General features: G+C 28.9%; 6 protein-coding genes across 8 annotated transcripts in view; 3 read left to right on the top strand and 3 right to left on the bottom strand.

Moving 5' to 3' along the window:
• Positions 1 to 1,026: 1,026 nt before the first annotated feature.
• Positions 1,027 to 2,823, bottom strand: LOC108551162 (transmembrane protein 64). Its single transcript, XM_017905202.1, has 4 exons — positions 2,754 to 2,823; positions 1,530 to 2,128; positions 1,294 to 1,455; positions 1,027 to 1,218 (listed from the first exon to the last, which is right to left on the bottom strand). The coding sequence occupies exons 2-4, from the start codon at positions 2,058 to 2,060 to the stop codon at positions 1,060 to 1,062; spliced, it is 852 nt and encodes a 283-aa protein (XP_017760691.1). The 5' UTR covers positions 2,061 to 2,128; positions 2,754 to 2,823; the 3' UTR covers positions 1,027 to 1,059.
• A 926-nt stretch (positions 2,824 to 3,749) lies between these two features.
• Positions 3,750 to 7,964, top strand: LOC108551161 (VWFA and cache domain-containing protein 1). Its single transcript, XM_017905201.1, has 8 exons — positions 3,750 to 4,224; positions 4,289 to 4,654; positions 4,732 to 4,908; positions 4,989 to 5,458; positions 5,727 to 5,928; positions 6,013 to 6,259; positions 6,329 to 7,365; positions 7,432 to 7,964. Exons 1-8 carry the CDS (start codon positions 3,750 to 3,752, stop codon positions 7,962 to 7,964), a joined length of 3,507 nt encoding a protein of 1,168 aa, XP_017760690.1.
• A 1,099-nt stretch (positions 7,965 to 9,063) lies between these two features.
• On the bottom strand, positions 9,064 to 12,191 carry Rpn1 (regulatory particle non-ATPase 1). Its single transcript, XM_017905211.1, has 4 exons — positions 12,009 to 12,191; positions 11,097 to 11,824; positions 9,454 to 11,024; positions 9,064 to 9,381 (listed from the first exon to the last, which is right to left on the bottom strand). Exons 1-4 carry the CDS (start codon positions 12,084 to 12,086, stop codon positions 9,080 to 9,082), a joined length of 2,679 nt encoding a protein of 892 aa, XP_017760700.1. The 5' UTR covers positions 12,087 to 12,191; the 3' UTR covers positions 9,064 to 9,079.
• Positions 12,192 to 12,405: 214 nt separating this feature from the next.
• Positions 12,406 to 15,796, top strand: Cbp80 (nuclear cap-binding protein subunit 1). The gene is made up of 11 exons (XM_017905302.1): positions 12,406 to 12,597; positions 12,713 to 13,181; positions 13,266 to 13,760; positions 13,842 to 14,013; positions 14,103 to 14,308; positions 14,404 to 14,507; positions 14,576 to 14,811; positions 14,914 to 15,092; positions 15,165 to 15,420; positions 15,496 to 15,609; positions 15,683 to 15,796. Exons 1-11 carry the CDS (start codon positions 12,558 to 12,560, stop codon positions 15,794 to 15,796), a joined length of 2,385 nt encoding a protein of 794 aa, XP_017760791.1. The 5' UTR covers positions 12,406 to 12,557.
• Positions 15,797 to 16,243: 447 nt separating this feature from the next.
• Positions 16,244 to 19,099, bottom strand: LOC108551142 (odorant receptor 13a). The gene is made up of 9 exons (XM_017905183.1): positions 19,082 to 19,099; positions 17,880 to 18,002; positions 17,513 to 17,630; positions 17,169 to 17,430; positions 16,945 to 17,109; positions 16,778 to 16,868; positions 16,570 to 16,706; positions 16,371 to 16,503; positions 16,244 to 16,294 (listed from the first exon to the last, which is right to left on the bottom strand). Exons 1-9 carry the CDS (start codon positions 19,097 to 19,099, stop codon positions 16,244 to 16,246), a joined length of 1,098 nt encoding a protein of 365 aa, XP_017760672.1.
• Positions 19,100 to 21,482: 2,383 nt separating this feature from the next.
• The window catches only part of Pli (E3 ubiquitin-protein ligase pellino), a 7,696-nt gene continuing 6,132 nt past the window's right edge, over positions 21,483 to 23,046 (top strand). For 2 of the 3 annotated variants that reach the window (XM_017905443.1, XM_017905445.1), the window contains exon 1: positions 21,492 to 21,873. Coding sequence is in view for 1 of the 3 variants with exons in the window: in XM_017905445.1 (XP_017760934.1) it covers positions 21,863 to 21,873 (11 nt within the window). In the remaining 2 variants the exon portion in view is untranslated. Of the gene's footprint in view, positions 21,874 to 23,046 lie in introns of all 3 variants that reach the window. The other variant, XM_017905444.1, reaches the window with a different exon arrangement.

Here is a 23,046-nt window from a genome sequence, read left to right as displayed (position 1 = left end):
GTAAGTTATTGGATTCTGTACATAGTCATTCATAATATGTATAAATGAAAATTGTTAATTCTATATAAACCTTTTTTCTTCAACTATTCCTTAATAAAATAAAACTATATACTATTAAGCCAATATTTAAATTAACTTGAAAAAAAATGAATTCAAACTATCAATTGATGCATGTAAGAGAAAAATGACCATAAACTTTAATTTGTACAATAATATAATGATAAATGAATGCAAATATTTTTATCTGCAGCTTCAATTATATTTTTAGTCTTTCCAATAAAATAAACATCAAGTCTGATAATTTATTATATAAAATTTAAATGTTATGTAAATGATCTGTGTTAATTTTATACAAAATATAATTGTAATTACATAAATTTTATAAACATGTTATATAGCAATTTATTTTAATTAAATAAGTTACTTTCTCTTGGATTTTGATACTTAAGAACCTCTATATTTCATATGTTTAACTAAATTAGAATTTTTACAGTAAGTTTTTGTATGTTTAGAAACATTTCAAATATCCAAATGATAAATGTTTTGGAAGACTTGTTATATTATGGAAAAGTACTATTAAAAGTAAATGCAAAGCTGTCAGCAGTACATAAAAATTAATATATATTAACAAATATAAATGCATTTAGATTTCTGAAATATATGAAGACAATAATATATGGAGATTTTCATGTTAAGAAATTGAGATTTGGCACAAAAATTTTTTTTTTTAAAAAAGGAGAAAGAAAAATTTAATATGAATGTGATATGGCTATTTGCTTTTGTTATTATCTAAAAATTTGTATTAAAATATATTTAATAAAGAAATTGTTGATTGTATTATCATGAATGTTGATTGTATCACAAAATATTCAATACTTTTAAGACAATATTACATGGGAAAGATACCTGTATAACTATTTCTGCTATTAATGTAGAATGAACTGAATTTCTCCAATCTATTAAATATTTTTCTTTTAACTAATTACAACAATGCGAATGAAATCGTTAGACATGAAACATGCAGGTATCCAATGAAAAAGGAAAATTTTCATTCAATTCTTAGGCAATTAGATTTGTTAAAACTGTATCTGGTAATGTATCAAGAAGGTAGTGTGAGGTATCAGCCATTGAGACAAGATCAGCTTCTAATAATGCCAGTTGAAGTTCCCTACGTGCTTTTTGTACAACATATACCATCAATGAAATACCTATTAGAATCTGAAATAGAAAAATTATTCATATTTTTGAATAGTATAAAAAATTAAATCTCAATTGTTTTAACTAAAAATATACTTGGAAACAGAAGACAATGTAACCAGTTGCTGCTGTTGATCTATCTTCAAGGACATCTTGCATAGATCTTAAACTACTGCCCAAATAAATATTGATAATTTGAGCAGGCAGTAAACCTAATGCACTAGCTATGTGGTATTGAATGCCACCCATATTGCTTACCTAGGTATTTATATGTATTATTATTAATGTTGCTCTTCATTATTATCATTCAATATTAAATAGAAAACACATACTGCAAAAATGGTGTTTTGTAATCCAAAAGGAATAGGAGTTAATCTTGCAAATAACACAACCTTGAAAGCTTGTGGTCCAGATATAACCCTAAGAATTGCTCTTGCAGTATCATTTTGCACAAGAGCTCGAAAAGGTAATTTTGATGATAATGCACTAAGAGTAACATGTGCTATGGCTATTCCTAAATTGGCAGATAATACTACCATGACGATACCCCTTAATATACCAAACAAATAGCCACTAGCAATTATAAGGAATAAATAACCAATAACAATAGGGAATGATACCACTGTAAATAATGCAATGAATATTACAGTAACGATCCATATGTTCTGATGTTCAATCCAATAGAGTAGCACTTTAATATAGTCTCTGCAGATAAAGACAATTGCACCCAAAAGAGCTAAAGTAGCAATTGTTACAACAATATAGCATATTGAATTTGAGTGGATGCAATTGCATTGTATTGAAGTAGAGTTCTTAGATGGACGAACACCAGTTTCAACATCTTCTATGTTAATTATATCCATGTCCAATATATTTATTCCTCATTATGAATAAGGAAAGAGTTACTTAAATGTCATCCTTCTGTTATGACCTATTTAGAAAATTTTAGATAATGTCAACATACTAATGAAACTAATGCATTTAACAGTTGTAAGAAGAAAATTAACAAATCATTTGTATTAAAAAATATGTTATTTTTAAACCTTTTGTATTAAAATTTATGTAATGACACTTTTATAAACTTTTTGATACTTAAATATATAGTTTATGTAATTTATGAATAAAACATCATTTTTTATTTATTGTACTACAATCTATAAAGTATTGTAATTTTGTAAACTATTTTACAATGTCTAATATTTAAATAAAGTTTTTATTCAAATACCTTAAAGATATGTTTTTAGAATATTATAAACAATACCGACATACTAATTATATTAAACATTACAAAACAATGGTGATTATGGTTGTAGAATAATTTTAATCTCAACACTTCATTGTAAATAATAATTATAAAACTATTAATTTTATATTTATGGTATGAATAATATATTTTTATTATTTATCTAAAAATTTGTTCCTTTAATAACGCGCATAATATGAAAAAAAATCTACATGTTATAAAAAATAACTATTTTTTATGACTTATTATAATTAAAATCATAACAATGTATTTACATAAATAACAAATAACATATAATAAAATTTATCTTTACCTCATGACATTATCATAATAAGCAATTTCGTAAATAGTAGTTTTTTGTAATTTTTTCATTGCAGTTAAACGTGCAATGTTGTCTTATTTCCAATTTTTCCATTATGCATTTTTATATAAAAATATAATAGTTTTGTGATAAAAATACGAATCACATAAGTTCGTAAAATATAACTGGAATCCGTTTATGATTTTCGTTTATGTCAAGTAGTTAGGTGAAATAAAAGCAGGAACATTTTATTCTTCAACACCACCTACTGCTTATCAAAAAAAGTCCCATAACAATTCTATTATTTAATATTCAAATTGAAAATGTTTTTAATATTATATTTACAAATATTTTTATTAATTTCTTAATTCCTCAATTTAGATGTTTGTATCTATAAAATTAGAACTATTTCTAAATAAAATTTTTGGGATATTATATTTAATCATTAACAAACATTTAAATTCTAATTTTTTAAATTTTAACAATTTTAGGTTTAATTTGTTAATCAACCTTTTATTATTGCATTAATATCCTACATCTTCCAAATTAAAATTTATGTTACATAGTATATTTCTTTAAAACCATTTACTATTATTTTTATCATTATTTCTATATGATATTTAAAATAAAGAAAATCGAGAAGTTATATTGAAGATAAAATTAATCGCAGATTTCTAAAACCGCAAGATACATTCGTAATATTAAGGACACATCGATTACGTTTCATTTAGAAGTGATAGTGCCAAGAAAGTAATATTTCCAGTTGTACACTTGTCAACCTTGTTTGTGGCGACTGCGTCGTTATGGCGGTATAACGAATTTTTCAGGTTACAGAGTAACAGGTGTAAATTGAAAAACAGAATGATTATTGATTTACTTATTTACACAAATTATTTAACATTAATTAAATATTGTTATTAATACTAATTCAGTTTTATGTAGATTAACTATCGATGTCAATGACACACGATATATTTAAATTTTGTTTGTGACAGAATATTTGACAGGATGTTTGGAAAGAGGATATTACAATTAGGATTTACTGTAACGGTGCTTGTAAACGTACATAGTTCAGTTGACGAGAGTTCGAGTGCAAATGTAAAATGTCAATTTGGTAAAACTCTACGAAAGCAAGTAAATGCAGAACCGCTTAATGGAACCTGTTTGCGAGATATCATAATTCGACTGTCGAACGAGTTTCGGTCAATTACTGATGCAGAACTTGGTTTAAAACCATTTCAAAAGATGCTTAATGAAATGGAATTTATGAATGTCTCGAGTAGTTTGAACACGAGGTTGAATTTATTGGTAGATAAATTGAATAACAAGTTGTTGTCCTATGCAGAACTTCTAAAGCAGAGCTATAATATTATACAACCAATTTTAGCAAAAAATGAAAATCAGTTTGATTATTCTGAATCTACAAATGGATTAGACATAGTATCGAATGGATTAGCAGATTTCTGTTCCCAAATTGTGCAAGGTATGTAAATTAAATTTATTTAGAATTTACAATTTTCAGACTAATATAAATTTATATATTTTAGAATTGGCACTTCATTTAAGAAATCAAGAATGGAAGAACTTACATCTATTACCTTTTATGTATCCAGTTACTATGTGTGGTCCACCTAGTGCAGGCCATAATATAGGACCTCTTTTATTGTCTCAATATTGTCCAAAAAAGAATGTATTATTACTGCTTGAGCATGCTATGTTTATGTCTGAAGGAGATATTACTTTAGCTCAAATAACTGCAGAGACAATAATCGATATGTTGTCTCATACAGATTATATTAATGTCATTGGTCTTTCTAGTAATAATTCTATTCATTGCAAGGATGGTTTATTGAGAGCCACAGATGTTAATAAGTTTCAATTAGCACGTTATATTCACAGTTTAACTAGAATAGGTAGAATTATTTTCTTATATGTCATACATGTTATAATTCTTTGCTTATTACTTATAGAATTTTTTGTTATATATTAGAAACAAATAATACCATTGAATTTGATTTTAACAAGTTACTTCAACATGTAAAGGGTGAAGTAGTATTTATACATTTGACTAATACACTTAAGCTCACTTCACATTTGAGAAAAATAAGAAACATGGTTTCTACAGGGAAAATAAATGGCTATGTAAGAACAATATTAATTCTTTCAGGTGAGTTTAATTATATATGTATGTGTGTGCGCGCGCGCGCGTGTGTATTGTCATGCATTATTAATAGTCTTTTTTTGTAGATCAGGAATCACATTCAAACACTAAGGAATACAATGATAGTATTCTAACTCTCCCAACACAAAATATACTTGGCTTTGAAGTGTCAAAATTATTTTCCAATTTGAGATGTTCTGAGGAACATAAGAAAGATTATTACTTATCTGATCCATATTTTGATTTGTATAGTAAAACAATGACTCTGTCTATTGGCCATATTACAAATAAAGCATTAATATCCTTAGATATTAAATTGCGAAATTTCCTTGATGATATAACATATTTTAATGCTGGTATGCATGTATATGCTATATTATTTGATAATAAAGGTATAGTTTGGATTCACAAAGACTTTCCACGAATGGAAATGATGATGGATCAACCTCTCAAAGTTAATTTACATCACATAGAAAATATTAGTCCTGAAACTGTAAGAACAATGGTTGAAAAATATGAAGGTGCCATAAATGTGAAGACACAATTAGGAGATCAGGTATAGTGCGTTTGAGAAAAGAAAGCATCGCGTGTTTACATCCTCAGAGATGACTAATTCCGCTGATACAGGCAGTGACTGCTATTAGCCAAAGATGGTGACGAAAACCATCGGTCATCGGTTTTGACCAATAGAGACCACTGCCTGTGATCAAGGGAGAATCAGCTGTGAGGATGTAAACACGCTGTGCCTTCTTTTTTCGAACATACAGTACATTATTATTTATAAATATATATAAGACTTCATTCACCCAGTGTTTACATTCTAGAAATGGTATAGATGGAAACATTTGACATATAGAGATTTAATATTATGTCTAGTATCAAAAACTAATGAAAGCATATTACCTGTTGCAAAATTAGTGCCCACATTGTCAATGAATATTTTACATCATCGTCTTGATCTTTTAATGCATAGTATTGCTGATAAAGACATTCTATGTACTTATCACAACAAACTTTCGACTTTGTGTAAGTTAATGAATTTTAACCATTTGTTGATTAAAAATGGAGAATGTTATTGATATTTTAGAAGGAAATATATTTATATTTTAGCAGCAGGAGTGGTCTACCTTTCTCCATGGTGTTTTCAGTCACCAATGGATCAACTTAAATTACTAGAAACTGGATCTGCTATTACAATGCAGAGTTATATGGCGTATTTGAAGGATTTAACAGGATTATTAGCTAATCCTGGTTTGCATCAATCTGTTAGGCCAGATGTTGCTATGTTGACTCAAATGTTGGGTTATTTTAAAGGCAGGCATATAGAAAGTGCTTTAAATAAATTTATAATAAGAAGGTATATATTAAACGATTTCATAAAACAGGATTTTAAAAGAATTAGAATTTTTATTTAATTTTGTTATAGATACATTGTTGGAGTTGTAAGTGGAGTATTAGAGATATATCCAGGAATTATGCTTGATTCTGGTTTCGATCCTAAGAGAAGAATATGGTATAAAAAATCACTGGAGCATCCTGGAAAATTAGTTTTTACATCTCCATATTTGGGTGCTGGTGGTTCTGGATATGTTGTTACTTTAAGTCACATGGTTCATCATAATTTAGATGCAACTACAGAAGATGACGCTGTTGCAATCATATCTATGGATGTAGCATTAGGTTTTATTTCAAGACTTCTGAAAGAAATGTTTCCATTTTGTAATAATTTAACGCTAAAATGTTTCTTAATGGATGATAAAGGATATTTAGTATCGCATCCTGCATTATTAGAACCAACTGGTAAAATTGAACAACAACATTTGACTCATAAAGAATTGTTAGTTGCAAACGATATATTAAATCACGAACTTTTTGTGAAGAAAAAAGCTTGCGCAAATTACTTAGATGGTACTGTGCAAAGGTACTATCAATTTAATACTTCACTCAATGAGGTTCTTACGAACATAGTTCATGGTGAACATTGTGTTAAGTATCAAGTAGCTGCAGTACCAGGAACAAATGTATTTTTAGGGATAGTTAATGTGACTTGCAATTTATTAAGAGCTTTTTGTCCATGCAGTACAATGGATCGCTCGTGCTTAAACTGCAAAAGAATGGAACAGACTGAATGTGAATGTCCATGTGAATGTGCTTTATATTACTCGAATTGCGCGGAATATACTATAAACGATATGAATGATCTCGAACCTTGTTCGATACCATACGAACAAGGGGGAAATTCGCAAATGCCTTGGATACAATCCGCGAATTTGAAAACGTGTCCGTCCATTGATTGTAAAATGTTCAAAATAGAAAATGAATGTTTAGGAATTGTAGGCTGTCAATGGTGTCATCTAGACAATGATGGAGAAACACCACTGCAAGCACCGTTTTGTGGCGATATGTCTGGATGCTTTCGAGGTATTCTTGGATCTTTTATGCCACTTAGTGATGGCACATACAGTAAGTGATTTTTTATATAATGTTTCTTTTATTATTCTTTTTCTTGAAAGATATAATTCTTTTCAGATTCTCAGTCAACGGAAGAAATTGCAGTACGCGAATGGCCATCTGTTGGACCTGTAGCGGGTGGAATATTAGCATTTCTTTTGATATTAGGTGTAATACTATTTTGTTATAGACTTCGATCTGTACAATCTAGTTTAGAACATCAGTGTTTACATATACATACGTCCCCTGATATGCTGCGTATGACGCATTTAGAAGGTGATGTGGAACCTATGGAATTGGAGCAAACAAAAAATAATTTAGATTCTCTTATAAGAGATGGTATTACCCCTATATCGCCATATAAGGTATCCACAAATTATAGAAAACCACCTGGTGGTGATAGTGATCATGGATACAGTACGATGACACCTCATGACGATTCTGAACAACAAATATTTGCTGAACCACTATTAGTAGTTGGTACTAATACCGAATCTGATTTAAGAAGACAATCCACTTGTCTTCCATCTCCAACAACCCATTTAGGATCTCCTCATCATGTTCTAGCACCAGTTACTGTTCATTGTAATATGGAAGCAAATTTTTGTTAATACCTATAACAAGCAGTTATTGAAAAATTTTTATTCAGATATTGTTCCTTTAAAATGGTAAAAATATGTTTGATAAAAGTTGGTATCATAAAACATAACGTAAATGACACATTTTAATTTTTGAAGAGTTTATAATTTCTATAAAATCTTTTGTAATAAATATGAAGATTGTACAAGTTGTGCAGTGATGTATAGACACATATGTCTATTAGTATTATTATAGATTAATAGCTCAAGAGTAGATAATTATGGACTTTTACCATAACTGATGATGTTTTGATACTTTTTTTTACATTTCTATAAATGTTTCTAGTTAAAAATAATGCAACAAATGTAAATGTGTTCGAATATTGCTTAAAATAATCATATATTTTTTATATAGACCGGAAACAAACTGTGTAATTCAAAATTAATATATATAATAGATATATGTGTAATAGTGTGATACTATACTTCACAGTTTGTTTTCATTACATACAATTTTTAGAAAACAACATCACAAATTAGCTATTTACGTTCCATGTAATGTAAGCCGTGTAGTTTAAGATTTTTAATAGAATTTATTGATTGATATAAATTCGTGGAATCATTAGATATTTACATTTTTATACATGATACCTTTGAAAAAAGTTCACAATGACTTTTTGACGCATTAATGACACGAATATTCATAACTAAGAGCTAATCTCTTAGATATTTACATTTCATACGTATATATGTGACTGACTACTTATCATATTATCTTGCCAATACACAAGTGCAGTTGTAAACGAAGATTTTACTATTTTTGTAACATATAAACGTAGAATGATTACTTTTTGAATACTTTACATGTTGACCAGTATTTTATTTATAAAAGTATATTATTGTTAAAGAAATGTAATTTTATTATAACATGTGAAAATACAAAAATTATTTAAACTGCTGATTTATTCATTGCTTAAATATTTTAGCAATTCATAAAAATAAATCCACGATAGTTTCAATTACTTTAAATCTATTATTTAATTTATGAATTATATACCAAAAAAATCATCTGCATATATGCAACAGTTTTCATTATATTTTATACTAGAACTTATATAAAATATGCTTTCCACTTAATTTTATTGTAGTTAAGGTATGAAGTCTGGATTTTTCCTTAAAATTACAAAACCTTCCATGATCGGTGTTAAAGGTATATATTCTTCAGTTGCAAGTTCTGCTCTTTCACCATAAGCAAGTAAAACGGGAGTTGTATGTGTTTGAAAACCAGTAATGGTTTTTGGTTTTCCCGCTTGTCCTACGACATCCACAGCAAGACCAACCCTAACCGGTACAGCTAGAGGATTTAATTTTTCATCAAATGTTACTAACATTCTTGGTTGCATTGCAACTGCTAAGGTGTACAATAGATAATGCGATCGACCTAGAATGACTGAAAACAAAAATTATGTTTATTTAATATATTTTAGATAATCATAGCACATAAAAAAGATCGAATACTTACTGTTTTTTACATCCAGAAAACCAATTAGTGTAGCTAAAAGTCCAGCAAGTGCTACAGGACTTAATACTTGTCTATCACTATGATATGGAGATAATGTCAAGGTTCCTTTACCTAGATGTGTTAAACCTTGTGCAATGCGAACCATAAACAAATTGTTTGGATCTTTTGCATGGAATTGAGCAAGTTGTCTTAACATTGCAGCCAATCTTGCATTATTTGTTCCAGCTCCGACTAAACCCATTGCAAAGATCGCATTATGAGCTACTTCTGGATCGCTATCATGAGAGAACTTGGATAATGTGTCAAGTATATTCAGTTTCGGATTGGAGACTGATATAAGTCCAAGTGCGAGAGGAACGGATCGCCGAATAACAGGCTCGCAATAACGTAACAAATGACCAAATGTTCTATATGCCATCTCAGCACCAATTTCTTCTCCCATTGCTATTAAAGCAATACCAAGTACGGCAATTGCCTGCCTTGAGCTAAGGTCTTTTGCTTTATCCTCTTTTTTTTCTTCTTTCTTATCTTTATCTTTTCGATCGCTCTTGTCCTCCTTCTCGTTAGACGGTTCGTAATGTTCAGAACAAATATGTAATAGATGCTGAATCTTCAAAACGTTTCCAGTACCAGCATACGCACATACTTCTACTAAAGTTGTAGACATTGATTTGAAAGGTTCAGGTACTATTTCTAGAGCCGCTATTATAGCTTCTGCCGCTTCTTGTTTCCCTAAGAAACATAATCCAAGACCTAAAGGTAGAAATCGTGCGTAGGTATCTTTAAGATCTGATTCTGACTTCTCTATGAGAGCGTGCATTATCGTTGTTGTAACGTAAGCATTACAAGAACCAACTGCAACCATTCCTAGTGCAAGGCCTGCTACACCTATGACTTCCCAACTGGATTTAGGATCACTAAGTACAGGAATCAGCAGACCATAGACCGCTTCTCGATTCGAACCTGCATATGCTAAACCAAGACCAACAATCGCTCCAATGCGCATTGTGTTACTACTATGTAATACATAATCAGACAGAAGAGCTAATGCAGGATCGCATTCGATCCTTACACGACAATTGACGAGACCACAAGCTAGTAGAGCACCGGATTTTATATAATCTTCAGAAGAATAAAGATACTTGTCAATTGGTGTTAAACCACCATCAACATCCCATAACAGTACAAGACCAAGAGATGCTGTAGCACTAAGCATTCCGTGCTCTTTATTCTTGTACAACCATTTATTTCCATCTTCCACCAATAATTTGTCTTGACCAAATGCTGCATTCACGAAACCATTAACGAAACTTGCAGCAAGATTTTGTCTTGCTGAATCTACTTGACCACCACCAAATGGGGATCTAGAGTTTTCTAAATGTGATTTGTACACATCTTCTGGTGTTTTTGGCTCCATTATATCCAGTTCACGTGCGAGATTAAGGAAATGATAATTTAGCAAAGAATTAGACATAATTTCTACCAAATCATCATATTCTGGGGTAGATTCTGGAAGTTCCAAGAAAATTTGTTGCCTACCCAACATAAATGCTAATTGCTTTTGCACTGAACTAAAAAAAAAAAAAGTTTACATTGATTTACACTTTGTTAGATAAAATAATTTCATTAATAGTTTAACTTACAGATCAGTACAATTTGTAAATATATCTTCAATAAGAGGTAAATTATTCAGTTGCATTGCTAGTCTAACAGCCTGAGGATATTGACCAAACTTTCTGTATAATCTAGCAGCAACAAGAAGTAAAGCGCTATTTTCTGGATCTGCTACATACGGTATACAGCTTGTTAAATATAAACAAACTCTTTGATATGCACTTTCATCCACATATTGTTTTAATAAATCTAATCTTTCAATCTCCATCAATAGATCACAAGCTTCAGTTTCTGCATTATGAGCCATATTATAAGGTATAATTTCATGCACCAAAGCTATTAGTTTTTTGCTTGTAGCTTCTGCATCATCTGTTAATTCATCCCATTCACCAGCTAATTCTCCTGATAAATGTCTAACATACTCATGGCCCCATTCTTTAATGGCTAAAGCAGATCCAGTAAGCCTATATTTAAGACATTCTCTACCTTCTCCCATGGTCATAGCAAGAACAGAAATAACATCAGAACATAATTCCTTGGATTTTATATCTGTTATTTTTTCATAAATAGATTTCATAGTATCATAATGAGGCCTCATGAATTTAAGAGGTTTTGGAACACTGGTCATTGATGTAGTAGAAGCACGAATATGGTTACACAGTGATTCTAAAGCTGGATAATGTAAACTGTTATTGGGGTCTTGCAAACGTTCAACGAGATGAGTTAACTCCTCTTGTAATAACTTATCTTCTTCAGACTGAAAAGTCATTAAAGAAAATAAATATTATGATAAACATTAAATTTATATTTTTTTTTAATTCGAATAATCTATCTAAATCATTTAAATTTATAATAAACATAAATATATCTTTTTGTATTTTATATTTTTTATTGTTAGAAGTCATATTTTGAACTAACTCTTATACAATAACCGAACTTACCAGTTCATTTTTATCCTCCTCCTTTCCACTTCTGACTTCTTTGTTCGTCTTTGACTCTACTTTCACACTTCCCGGCATTTTGTTTCAACTATTGCATAAAATGAATGCAAAATATAAAATTCGACTTTTCCTTCGACTCTACTTGCAGCTTAGGTTAGAATGAATGTAGAGCCTATTTGCGAGTCACCACTGTTTATCATGAGTTAAAGATGTAGTAGAGTTGCTGCACCGATTTCTATATTTCTAACTAAGGTTTATCATTCCTTCACTAGGTGGATGTTCAACTTCCACGATTGGAGTCACAAATATTTAAAACATGTAACAATCTACATTAGTTTATTCATGGTTATATCTCGTGTAACGCTTCGCTTCATAATTACCTACAGCCGAAGTGATCTGGTTATGGAAGATTGAAGAATTAGGTTGTTCAATGATGTTTTACAGTTAAATGACTTTTAATTTGTAATCTTATGGACATATAATCGTGTTGGAGTAAATTACGTTGTAAATATTACGATTGATAAACACGATATATTTAATTTTTCAAAAATGAGTCGTAGGAGAGTTCACGAAGAAGAAGATGGATATGGTAAAATTTTATTTTTCCCTGCTACCATTAATTCTAAAATTTTTAATTATAATTATTGCAAAGATTACTTTTTTCTACTTACAAAAAAGTATGTCATTTTCGTATAAATTTTTAGAACGAGCATATAAAAAACGTAGGAGGGTATCAGAGAATCAAGAGATTGAGGACAGACTTGAATCTCTTATTTTGAGAGTAGGAGAAAAATCTACATCATCTCTGGAAAGCAATCTTGAAGGTTTAGCTTCAGTGTTAGAAGCTGATCTTGGATTATTTCGTAGCAAAATACTTAGGATTTTAACTGAATGTGCTATTAGAATGCCAGAGAAGTGTACAATTTATACTACACTTGTTGGGTTGTTAAATGCAAAGAATTTCAATTTTGGTGGTGAATTTGTTGACTATATGGTAAAGAATTTTAAAGATGCACTAAAAGCCTGTAAATGGGATATAGCTAGATATTCATTAAGATTTTTAGCTGATTTAGTAAATTGTCATGTTTTATCTTGTGGATCTTTAATGCAGTTGTTTGACAATATGTTAGATACTGCTAATGAAGATGGTGTACCTCAAGTAAGACGAGATTGGTATGTAAAAATAACATTTTTTTAAAAATATGATTTTATGAATGAATATAACAAAGTACATTTATCTATTATCGTTTATTACAGGTATGTGTATGCTGTATTATCAACATTACCATGGGTAGGAAGAGAATTATATGAGAAAAAAGAACAAGAATTGGATCATTTAATGGTCACAATAGAGATATTTTTAAATAAAAGAAGTAAAAAGCATCAACCAGCATTAAGAGTTTGGTCAAGTGATACACCTCATCCTCAAGAAGAATACTTAGACTGTTTATGGGCTCAAGTGAGGAAACTTAGACAAGATAATTGGGCAGAGAAACATATTCCTAGACCATATCTAGCATTTGATTCAATATTATGTGAAGCATTGCAACATAATTTACCTACAATAATGCCACCACCACATCATGAATCTTATTCTTATCCATTACCTACAGTAGTTTTCCGCATGTTTGATTATACTGATTGTCCAGCTGAAGGACCATTGTTACCAGGAAGTCATGCAATAGAACGTTTTCTTATAGAGGAACATCTAAGGCAAATTATCAATAACTATTTCTTTGAAAGAAAAGATTGGTATGTATTCTCTTTTTGTATTTACTGTTTTTGTACTATTTCAATCTTATAATTCAATTATTCATGTGTAATAAACTACAGTGCAGCTCAACTATTGAACTTTCCATATAAAGCAAAAATACCATTGGACTATTGTATTGTTGAAGTAATATTTGGGGAACTGTTTAGATTACCAGCACCAAAGCATTTAGAAATATGCTATGGATCAATTTTAATTGAGCTTTGTAAATTACAGCCATCAACAATGCCACAAGTAAGATTATAATGCAATATTATAACATATACTGAAATAATATACAAATAAAAATATGTATTTATACGTTTATTTCATATTTGATGTAGGTTTTGGCTCAAGCGACAGAAATTTTGTTCCGTCGTATAGATAGTATGGCCGCTACTGCTTTTGATCGTTTTGTTTGGTGGTTTGCGTATCATTTAAGCAATTTTCAATTTCGTTGGTCTTGGGAAGATTGGGATTCTTGTTTACAACGCGATCCAGAACATCCACGGCCGAAATTCATTCGAGAAGTACTTCTAAAAGCCTTACGGTATATGTGCTAAATTAATTAACGAAATATTTGAATAATAATTAAATTATTAATTTAATTAATTAAAAATTATATATTATGTATAATTTATTTAGATTATCGTATTACCAAAGAATACGAGATATGATGCCAGAATCATACGCTGATCTAATTCCACCGCCTCCAGAGCCTATTTATAAGTACACTTTCGAGGGTGCCAGTAAATATATTTTTTATATCATCATTTACAAATAATAGATAAAATCTATTAAAAGAAAATTGTTATAGGTTCGCTTCCGGGTACCGCAGCAGCTCATGAATTAGTTGTATCCATTAGACGTAAGTGTACACCGGAAGAAGTACTCAATGTATTAAATACGTTACCAGGTCCTAGGGAAAATGAAGAGACAAATAATTTCAATCCTTTGAAAATCGATGTCTTTGTACAAACATTATTGAATTTAGGTTCGAAGAGTTTTAGTCACAGTTTTGCGGCAATAGGAAAATTTCATGATGTTTTTCAAGTAAGATTTTAAACAAATATTGTTATTCTAACAAAATTAATTGCAATTTAATAAATTTGTATTTTTGTACATTTTATAAATTTAGTAAATTTATAATTTCAGGTCCTTGCTGAAACTGAAGAAGCTCAAATATGCATTCTGAGAAATATGTATGCATTATGGAAGAATCACTATCAAATGATGGTAGTTTTAACAGACAAATTCTTAAAGACTGGAATTATCGAATGCAGTGCCATCGCCAATTGGATATTTTCTAAAGAGATGGTGTCAGAATTTACTAAGTACATACAACTTTTGAAACAAGAATATAGTTTTAGAACTGTATCATTTTAAAAAACTTCTTTTGTTTATAGATTATATATCTGGGAAATTCTTCATTTAATTATTCGAAAGAAGAATAAACATGTATCAAAGTTAAGTACGGAATTAGCGGAAGCTCGTGAAAAATTGAGAAGAGCAGAAAGTAGATCGGGTTCATCATCAGAAGACGAAGATTCCAACAAAGATAGAAACAGAGAAAAGCCATCAGAAGACGTAGTGGAAAGAATGGAGGAGAAATTGGAAACAGCTCAAGCAGACCAAAAAAATTTATTCCTTATTATTTTCCAGGTTTAGTCAATTATGTTATCAATACTGTTATAAAAATAAATAAAATTAATAAATTAATTATACATATCTTTTCAGCGTTTTATAATGATTCTGTCAGAGCATTTAGGACGTTGTGATACTGATGGTATAGATTATAATACTCACTGGTACAGATGGACTATAGGCAGATTACAACAAGTGTTTTTAACTGTAAGTTTTCTATAAAGTAATATAAATAAATCTATTTTTTTCTTGAACATGATATGTTTTATTCTATTTACAGCACCATGAACAAGTTCAAAAATATTCGTCAACATTAGAGACTTTACTTTTTACACCAGATCTGGATCCTCATATTTTAGATGTTTTTCACCAGTTCGTTTCTTTACGAGCATGAACTTGATTTTCTATGGCAACTATTTTGTTATGTAAAATGTACTTTTTGTTCTCAAAAAATTGCATATTTTTGGATACTTAACATATTGAACAGATAGTTATAATTTTTCTAAATGTAACTACGAGTTACAATTAAAAGGGAAGAATTTAAAATCGCGATATATTTTGAGATATAACATAAAAGTTATTTGATTTCGAGGACAGTATAATATCGTATAACATGTGACATAACATTATGTGTAAATGTTAAAAGTTTTATATTACAATTTATTACGCGTTGATGTAAATATATTTATCCACTTTTAAGTATATTTGTTTTCAACAAAACGTCACCGAATAAAAGATAAAAGTCATACATAACAGTATGTAATGTAAATAAAAATTTGAAGAACAAAAGTGTTTTATTATTTTTGATTAAATATGTAATTAAAATATGTTTCACTTAAATTCATATAGTTGATAACAATACAGTGAAGTAGCTCATTGCAGATTGAATAATCTAAAAATATTAATGATAATAAAATTACAAATGGTATTAAAATTATTCATAATAAATTATGATAAAAAGTTTTTACTGTAAGAAATGTCTCCATTCTCATAATTGTCAGTTTGAAAGCTGTTATTTTACTAGATATCAAAGTTCTTGCAAGTAAAAGTTTGTATAAATTATGACACTTTTTAGGAAGTATATACCATATTACTTCGCATCTAAATAAATTAGTTTCCAATTAAAATATAAAGATTAAAGAAATAAAAAATATGAAAAATTCTTACGCTGCGACATATACTTCTTCACTATGATTTAATAGTCTTTGTCCAGGTAAACAAAGAAAGAATATATGAACAGCTTGTGCGAACGTAAACGATCCAAATCTTATCATTTCGCTTATATTACCTACTTTCATTACAACCTAAGGGTAGAGAAATATTTGTGTTATTGCATCTATAAGAAACTTTCAACTTTAGTTGTATAAATACTTACTTCAACTCCTGTAATACTAAAACAAAGCACATTGAAGAACAACTGAGCAAGTATGGATTTGCTGAACAATGATTCAAGAAGATTTGAATACCTATGAAGAACAAAATATATTAATTTTTATCATAAGAAGAAAATAAACAACGTCATTATATACTAAAAATACTAACTTTATCGCATTTTGATGTTCTTTTATGCAAATGAATAATTTTCTGTAAACTTTCTTCTGCTCCGCCGGTAATAATTCGATATTTTTGTAGTTTTCGAGCACATGATGATCCTTCATATTTATCAAATAATTTGTATCCATAATATGTATGGTTCTCAATTTATAACTGCAAGAAAATTATTTTGCAATAAAAAATCATCAAATCTTTGGAAACGTAGACTTTACCTCACAATTGCAAATAAAGCATAGGCATGTTGAGCATATAGCATATATGTGGTATCACAAGAACTAATTAAATTGGCAATCATAGTTGTTCCCACATATGAGTGTATGCATATATAATAAAAATACTGTTCTTTGTCCACGCCATAATCAAGTTCGTATAGAAAGTTTTTCTTTTGAGAATGATTTGAAGGTATAACGAGATCAGTTATCAGTGGAACCGTTGGTAACATTAAATAAACCAATACTGTTATATAAACGTATGCTAAAATAGAAATAATATGGTACTTCACTCTTGAAAACTTATGAAATGGAAAACTTTTCACTTTCAGACTTGATGTACTCACAGGCATAATAAAATGTAATCTTTTTTCCTTGCATGTTATAATATCGAAGAATCATATTTTCTGGACGATTCATATAATAATCGTGGTTATTTTTAATGAATAAAAGCATATCCTTAATCTGCAGTACGGACAAAAAGAGAATTGTTTGATAAAAATAAAACGAAAAAGATTTGCTCTGGAAAATCATAAAAATTCCTTTGCAAATGTATTTTCGAAAGTTTCTTCATGCTTTCGTTACTGCGTGTAAATTTTAATTGTAACAAGAAACAAGTAGCTTTCATCTTGAGAAAATTATTTTCTACTAACAATCAGTATAGAATCAAAGTTAAATGATTATTTATGAACTGATTGCAACGGAAATATCTACCTTTTTTACATTAAAAATTCCGTTTAAATACATCGACAAACTGAGAAAAATTGATATGACCGGTGGTATGCACTCGATAACTGCATCATAATTAACTCCCCAGACATTGTATAATCCTCTAAGCTGAAATAAAATATAAAATTATAAAATTAGGAGAATGAATAAATAAAATAAATTTGAAAGAAAAAGTTCAATTCCATGCCAAACTTCATAATCCGGCTTTAAAGATATTAAAAATTAAAGTACAACAGTTTTTGAATAAATGATGTTTTTGAAATCAAGATTTCACAGGGTCGGTTGTACTTCTTTTTGTTAATATAAATCAAAATGTGTAATAACGATACCATCGATTTAATTAAATTAATTAAATTATTTCTTTGCTATTACAAGTATAATGTATATTATAATATGAGAACACGAAGTAAATACGAGTAAAAATTCTTATATGCTAGTAACTTGTGAGCCACAGTCTCAGTTTTGCCCCTTTTACATCGATAATACCGAAGAAATCCTTTGCTCAATTATCTTATTTTAAAATGAAAATTGTTCTCGCATAGACAATTTTTCATTCTTCTATAAACATAGCTTTTAGCAGTTAGTCTAATAGCAATCGATCGTTTCATTTAAATGTTCTTTGTAGAGTGCACCAAAATGGAGGGGAAACAGTAATCTCCTCGAATTAACTGTCTTATCTCGATTTCGTACTTAATGGATATGGAATGATGGTCCGTATCGTTTGTTTAAATAATTAATTTTCTCGTTAATGATTTAACGAACAAATCTTCATCGATTCTGCTTATGCGCTTTCTATCGATTTCATCTTCACCTCTTTGTTACGATTATAAGTTGAAGCGATGAAAGAAGCGCGACGATAGTCGACATGGATTTCTTCGAACAACCTGCTTACTTATTAAATAAACGTCTTTTGTCCATCATCGGAATATGGCCATTTCAAGGTACTTTAACAAAGCTGTTGAGGCAAGCGATCGTTTTGTTTTTCTGCTTTTCCCTTTTGATAGCCGAGGTAAGTCTAAAAAATATTTAAAAAATTATGGATAAATGAAATTTATATTTAGAAAAATATTAAGTGGTAATATTATGCAACAATATATTATGCACATTAATATTGCAATTTTGTCTATTATTTGAGATATATCATATTCCATGCCAAAGTATTATACGTCGAACTTTATCAGATTTACAAAACAAGATTTCTCCATTTTTTTAAGAGAAATATTTGTTCTGATTTCAATCTTATTTTATTGTTTAATCAATGTTTTTTACCAACTCCTTTTTGTATCATTACCTCAAGTATATGTGGAAATAACGATTCCAATGTTTTTCGAAAACGACTAGTGACTTCGAAAAGAAAAGTAAAAATAAATTCTTTTTACCGACATCCATCTTCGTTGATTAAACATTATTTGGTATATTTCGATTGTGGTTCATCCAAAATACGAGTCTTCAAATTGATAGGTCATCTTGAAGAATGAAGTATTAGCTACAAAAACAATCATTACGTTTTGAAGTGACGGAGATAGAATAATGAAATACGATATAGCGGTTTATATGACCTATAAAGGGAGGAGAAATTGTTGCAATCTTCGACGTATAATTAATGAAGAAAAGTTACGTACCGAGACGAACGTTTGCATGTCCAGCGGTACTTTTTTAATTAATTAATTGGTAAGTTTTTAGATGATCCATAATTGAAAGCTTGTATAGAATGTGAGATTTTATGTAAACCATGCACCATATGCATTCGAATATTTATTTTCTAGTTAAAATTTAACATTTGTGCTAGAACAATCTGAAACAAATATACAAAGAATTCTATTTTACGGTTTATGATTATTGTTATACAAAATATTAAAATTTTCTAGTTTAAATAAAATTTGAAAAAATTGGACAAACCAAGAATGAATAAATAAATAAAATCATTCAAATTTCGATTTATTGAATGTTTATTAATATTTATTTGTCCCAGAGATAGTGAATATTGAACCTATATATTGTTAAATAACAATTTCATAATTTACTTCTCACAATTCGGTCAACATGAATATTAAAAAAAAAGTACAAATTATATTTAAAAAATATCAATTTTATCAATTTTATTATATCAACTTCAAGAGAGAAATTGTTAACAACACGTTACTTGATTATGATACGGTCAAATGATTAATAAGGTCTTGCATATCTTTTTATTCCTTTTTTAATGAAATCTTAGCTTTAGGTATAATTTAATACTAGCCCCTTTAACTAGTTCCAAAGGTTCAGTTAACTGGTGTCAATGTTCTAGAATCAAATAAAAATTATGAATATAAAACATAATATAAAAAATATATAAAAATAATTTTTTTTCTCAAACATATAACCTCGTTAATAAATAAGTAATTTAAACTATTATTACAACGAGAGTAACTAAGGATGCTTTACTTTAAAATTATACAGAGAATGTTGAATGAAACATTTATGCTTAACAATACTATAATAATAGTAAGTACTTTGCCATAAAGTTGGTAATGTTTAAAATATGTACATATAAATATATATAAATATAAATATAATGGGATCATAAATCATTTTCAGATACATCTTAAATGACTTTTCTAATCGTTTAAATGTCTTTAGATATCTTTTTCTCTTTTATTGATTTGCAAATTTAGTTAGTGTAGTCCAAAGACTAATCCTTCAGTAAAAATACAGCGTTGTTTCGTGTTATCGAACAATATCAGAGTTTAATCTTTTCTATAAATTTATTTAATGTAACGTTAGATCATGATAAAAGAATCGATTTCTTTGTCTATGTACGACTTTATCAGTCTATAACGGCTTCATCTTTGTACGACTTCAGTAAACACATGTTCTTAATATAAGTATCGTGACCTTCCAGAAGTGCATTTAAACATTTTAAATGAGTCCTGAAATGTGTTTTAGTTTTGTTTATTGCCACCGTTTTATAAACAGAGATAAGTATACTTACAATTTAAAACAGAGTGAATGCTTCTCAAGTAAAGATATTTATAAATATCGGTATTCTCAAACGACGATATTAATGATTTGTAAAGAATTTAGTTTACAAATATTACTAATCTAAACATCACCATTTATATTTATGAATAGTATAGTAAATATATAGATAATTCAGTAATCGATAATTGTCCGAAATATTAGATACATGTAATTTCGATAAAGTCGATAAGTAATCGATGTAATTGATACTTCAATAATATTAAAATAATTGTTAGAAACGATATCATAACATGCATACGAAAATAATATAATAAAAATTTATTTTAAATAATGTAAGAATCTTACATTCCATTTGCTACTTTGTACATCATTTATTATCTCAGAAAGAAAGAACAATATCATAAATAAATAAATCATGAAAAATCAGAAAAATCAATAAGTATAAAACTAATGAAACATGCGTGGTTACATATATATATGGTAAAGAATCAGTGAGTCTTGATTTATTTGAAATTGGCGCTGCATTAGTTTTATCGTGTAGACGTTAGGTTGTGCTAAGAAACAAGGAACTTTTTTTTCTTACATTGGTGCCTATGGCGGCTTCTACTCATATATCCTTCGGTCGTGATTGTTCGATAGGTATAGTTTATGCGAGGTACTTACAAATAATTGGTGCGTCTAGCGATTATCGAGGAAAAAAATATCGGTGTCTCATTTATCGTGAAGTATTATTGATACTATTATTCCTAATTAGGGTGATTTCTTGCCGTTAATATTGGTTGTGATCCCCGTGTGTGCTGTAATCATGAATAAGAGGATCATCAGCGCGACACTATTGGAATATCATGAACATAGTAACAGTGTAATTTAGAAATGGAAAATTAAATTAAGGCATAACAGTGGACAAATGATTTTTATACTTCGATAGTTTTTGTGCAAACGATCGGTTGACTGTTGTTGCGTGTCTCGAACGTGCAGCGATACCGTTTCTGAACGCAGAGCTCAGCATGGTGATACGGTAAATAGACCATCGTTTCTGGATGCCTAGGTTAATTAACGATGTTTGTACATTGCGATTCTCTCACGATCCGATCATGCTCGGTCAACATTTCCCCCTTTTTTTTTTCTTTTCTTTCAAATTGGCCGACTTAACGAAGATTTTTACTTCGCTGTTCGATGAAATAAATATTTATTTTACTATTACTTTTGTAATATATAAGGTACCATTTAAATAATATTCTTTCAAAGAATAAATTTTGTCGACAGAATTTAATGTTTGTTCTTAACATTTTGGCATAAGTTACAATGTTAAATACGATGTAAAATTGAATCGAAATTTTCTTTGTTTATTGTCAATTTATGTGCCGTGGTGACTGTATATAAAACATTTATATCATGGAAAAAAACGGATAAATAAATTGAGATATATTCTTCGTCTAATGAACATATTTTATTTGGAGTACAATTGAATACAATAAATATTTTTGTTTTAAAAAAAGCGTCTTATTATTTTCTCCAAGAAATACACAAGTGTGTGTGATAAAAAATAAATGTTATTAAGGATTCTTTATTATTTATATAATTGTCATAACACTGTTTGTTATTTATATAAAGTCAAGTTAGAAATACCTAAAATAAGGTTACAGATGTAAATATATTATTGAATGTTTGTATATATTTATGGTACATAGAGTGACATAAAATAAAATAAAATGAAATAAAATTAGAAGTATTTAGATTTAAGGTTTAATGACATAGAAACAATGCAATTAAATGCTATTAAAAAAAAAAATTGTTTGATTTATTTAAATGAAGAGCATGTGTCATTTAAATAAATAGTATTTGAATGTACAATTTGCATGCATCAGTTTTAAGTTACAGTAATTTTTAATGTAATATGTGTACCTTGTACATGTTGATATAATTGATGGGTGCAAGATTTTGATAAAAATGAATAAATAGATAAGATAAAAGAATCAAATGTTTGACCAGTGCAATGAGATGAAATCAAAAATAGTTATATTAATCAATCTCATATTGGTCTCCTCAAAAAATATGATGTACTTCTTATTTCTTGCTTGTAATATCTGCTACTCTAATTTAAATAAATATGTATAAGTAAATTTTATTGTAAGGATATATTTTTTATAAACAAAATTATTTTATGAAATATTTTTGCCATACCCCATAA

This window comes from Eufriesea mexicana, unplaced genomic scaffold (genome assembly GCF_001483705.2).
Source record: "Eufriesea mexicana isolate 0111107269 unplaced genomic scaffold, ASM148370v2 scaffold3780, whole genome shotgun sequence".
Taxonomy (NCBI): Eukaryota; Metazoa; Arthropoda; class Insecta; order Hymenoptera; family Apidae; genus Eufriesea; species Eufriesea mexicana.
Note: the sequence above shows the minus strand (reverse complement) of the source record. Positions and strands in the feature narration are given on the sequence as shown.

Bases quoted from the DNA above. Each gene is read 5' to 3' on its own strand.
- LOC108551142 (XM_017905183.1), bottom strand. The intron at 17,431-17,512 runs GTGAGTACATCA...TTTCTATTTTAG, and splicing joins GATTACATTTTATTATGCCT to CATACGTTTATATAACAGTA. The intron at 16,295-16,370 runs GTAAAAACTTTT...TAATATTTTTAG, and splicing joins GAATGGAGACATTTCTTACA to ATTATTCAATCTGCAATGAG.
- Rpn1 (XM_017905211.1), bottom strand. From the start codon at position 12,086: ATGCCGGGAAGTGTGAAAGTAGAGTCAAAGACGAACAAAGAAGTCAGA. The intron at 11,025-11,096 runs GTAAGTTAAACT...TTTTTTTTTTAG, and splicing joins TTTACAAATTGTACTGATCT to TTCAGTGCAAAAGCAATTAG. The intron at 9,382-9,453 runs GTAAGTATTCGA...TTTTGTTTTCAG, and splicing joins TTTTCTGGATGTAAAAAACA to TCATTCTAGGTCGATCGCAT.
- LOC108551161 (XM_017905201.1), top strand. From the start codon at position 3,750: ATGTTTGGAAAGAGGATATTACAATTAGGATTTACTGTAACGGTGCTT. The intron at 6,260-6,328 runs GTATATATTAAA...ATTTTGTTATAG, and splicing joins AATAAATTTATAATAAGAAG to ATACATTGTTGGAGTTGTAA. The intron at 7,366-7,431 runs GTAAGTGATTTT...AATTCTTTTCAG, and splicing joins ACTTAGTGATGGCACATACA to ATTCTCAGTCAACGGAAGAA.
- LOC108551162 (XM_017905202.1), bottom strand. From the start codon at position 2,060: ATGGATATAATTAACATAGAAGATGTTGAAACTGGTGTTCGTCCATCT. The intron at 1,456-1,529 runs GTATGTGTTTTC...ATAAATACCTAG, and splicing joins TACAAAACACCATTTTTGCA to GTAAGCAATATGGGTGGCAT. The intron at 1,219-1,293 runs GTATATTTTTAG...TTTCTATTTCAG, and splicing joins ACATTGTCTTCTGTTTCCAA to ATTCTAATAGGTATTTCATT.
- Cbp80 (XM_017905302.1), top strand. From the start codon at position 12,558: ATGAGTCGTAGGAGAGTTCACGAAGAAGAAGATGGATATG. The intron at 13,182-13,265 runs GTATGTAAAAAT...CGTTTATTACAG, and splicing joins CCTCAAGTAAGACGAGATTG to GTATGTGTATGCTGTATTAT. The intron at 15,421-15,495 runs GTTTAGTCAATT...ATATCTTTTCAG, and splicing joins TATTCCTTATTATTTTCCAG to CGTTTTATAATGATTCTGTC.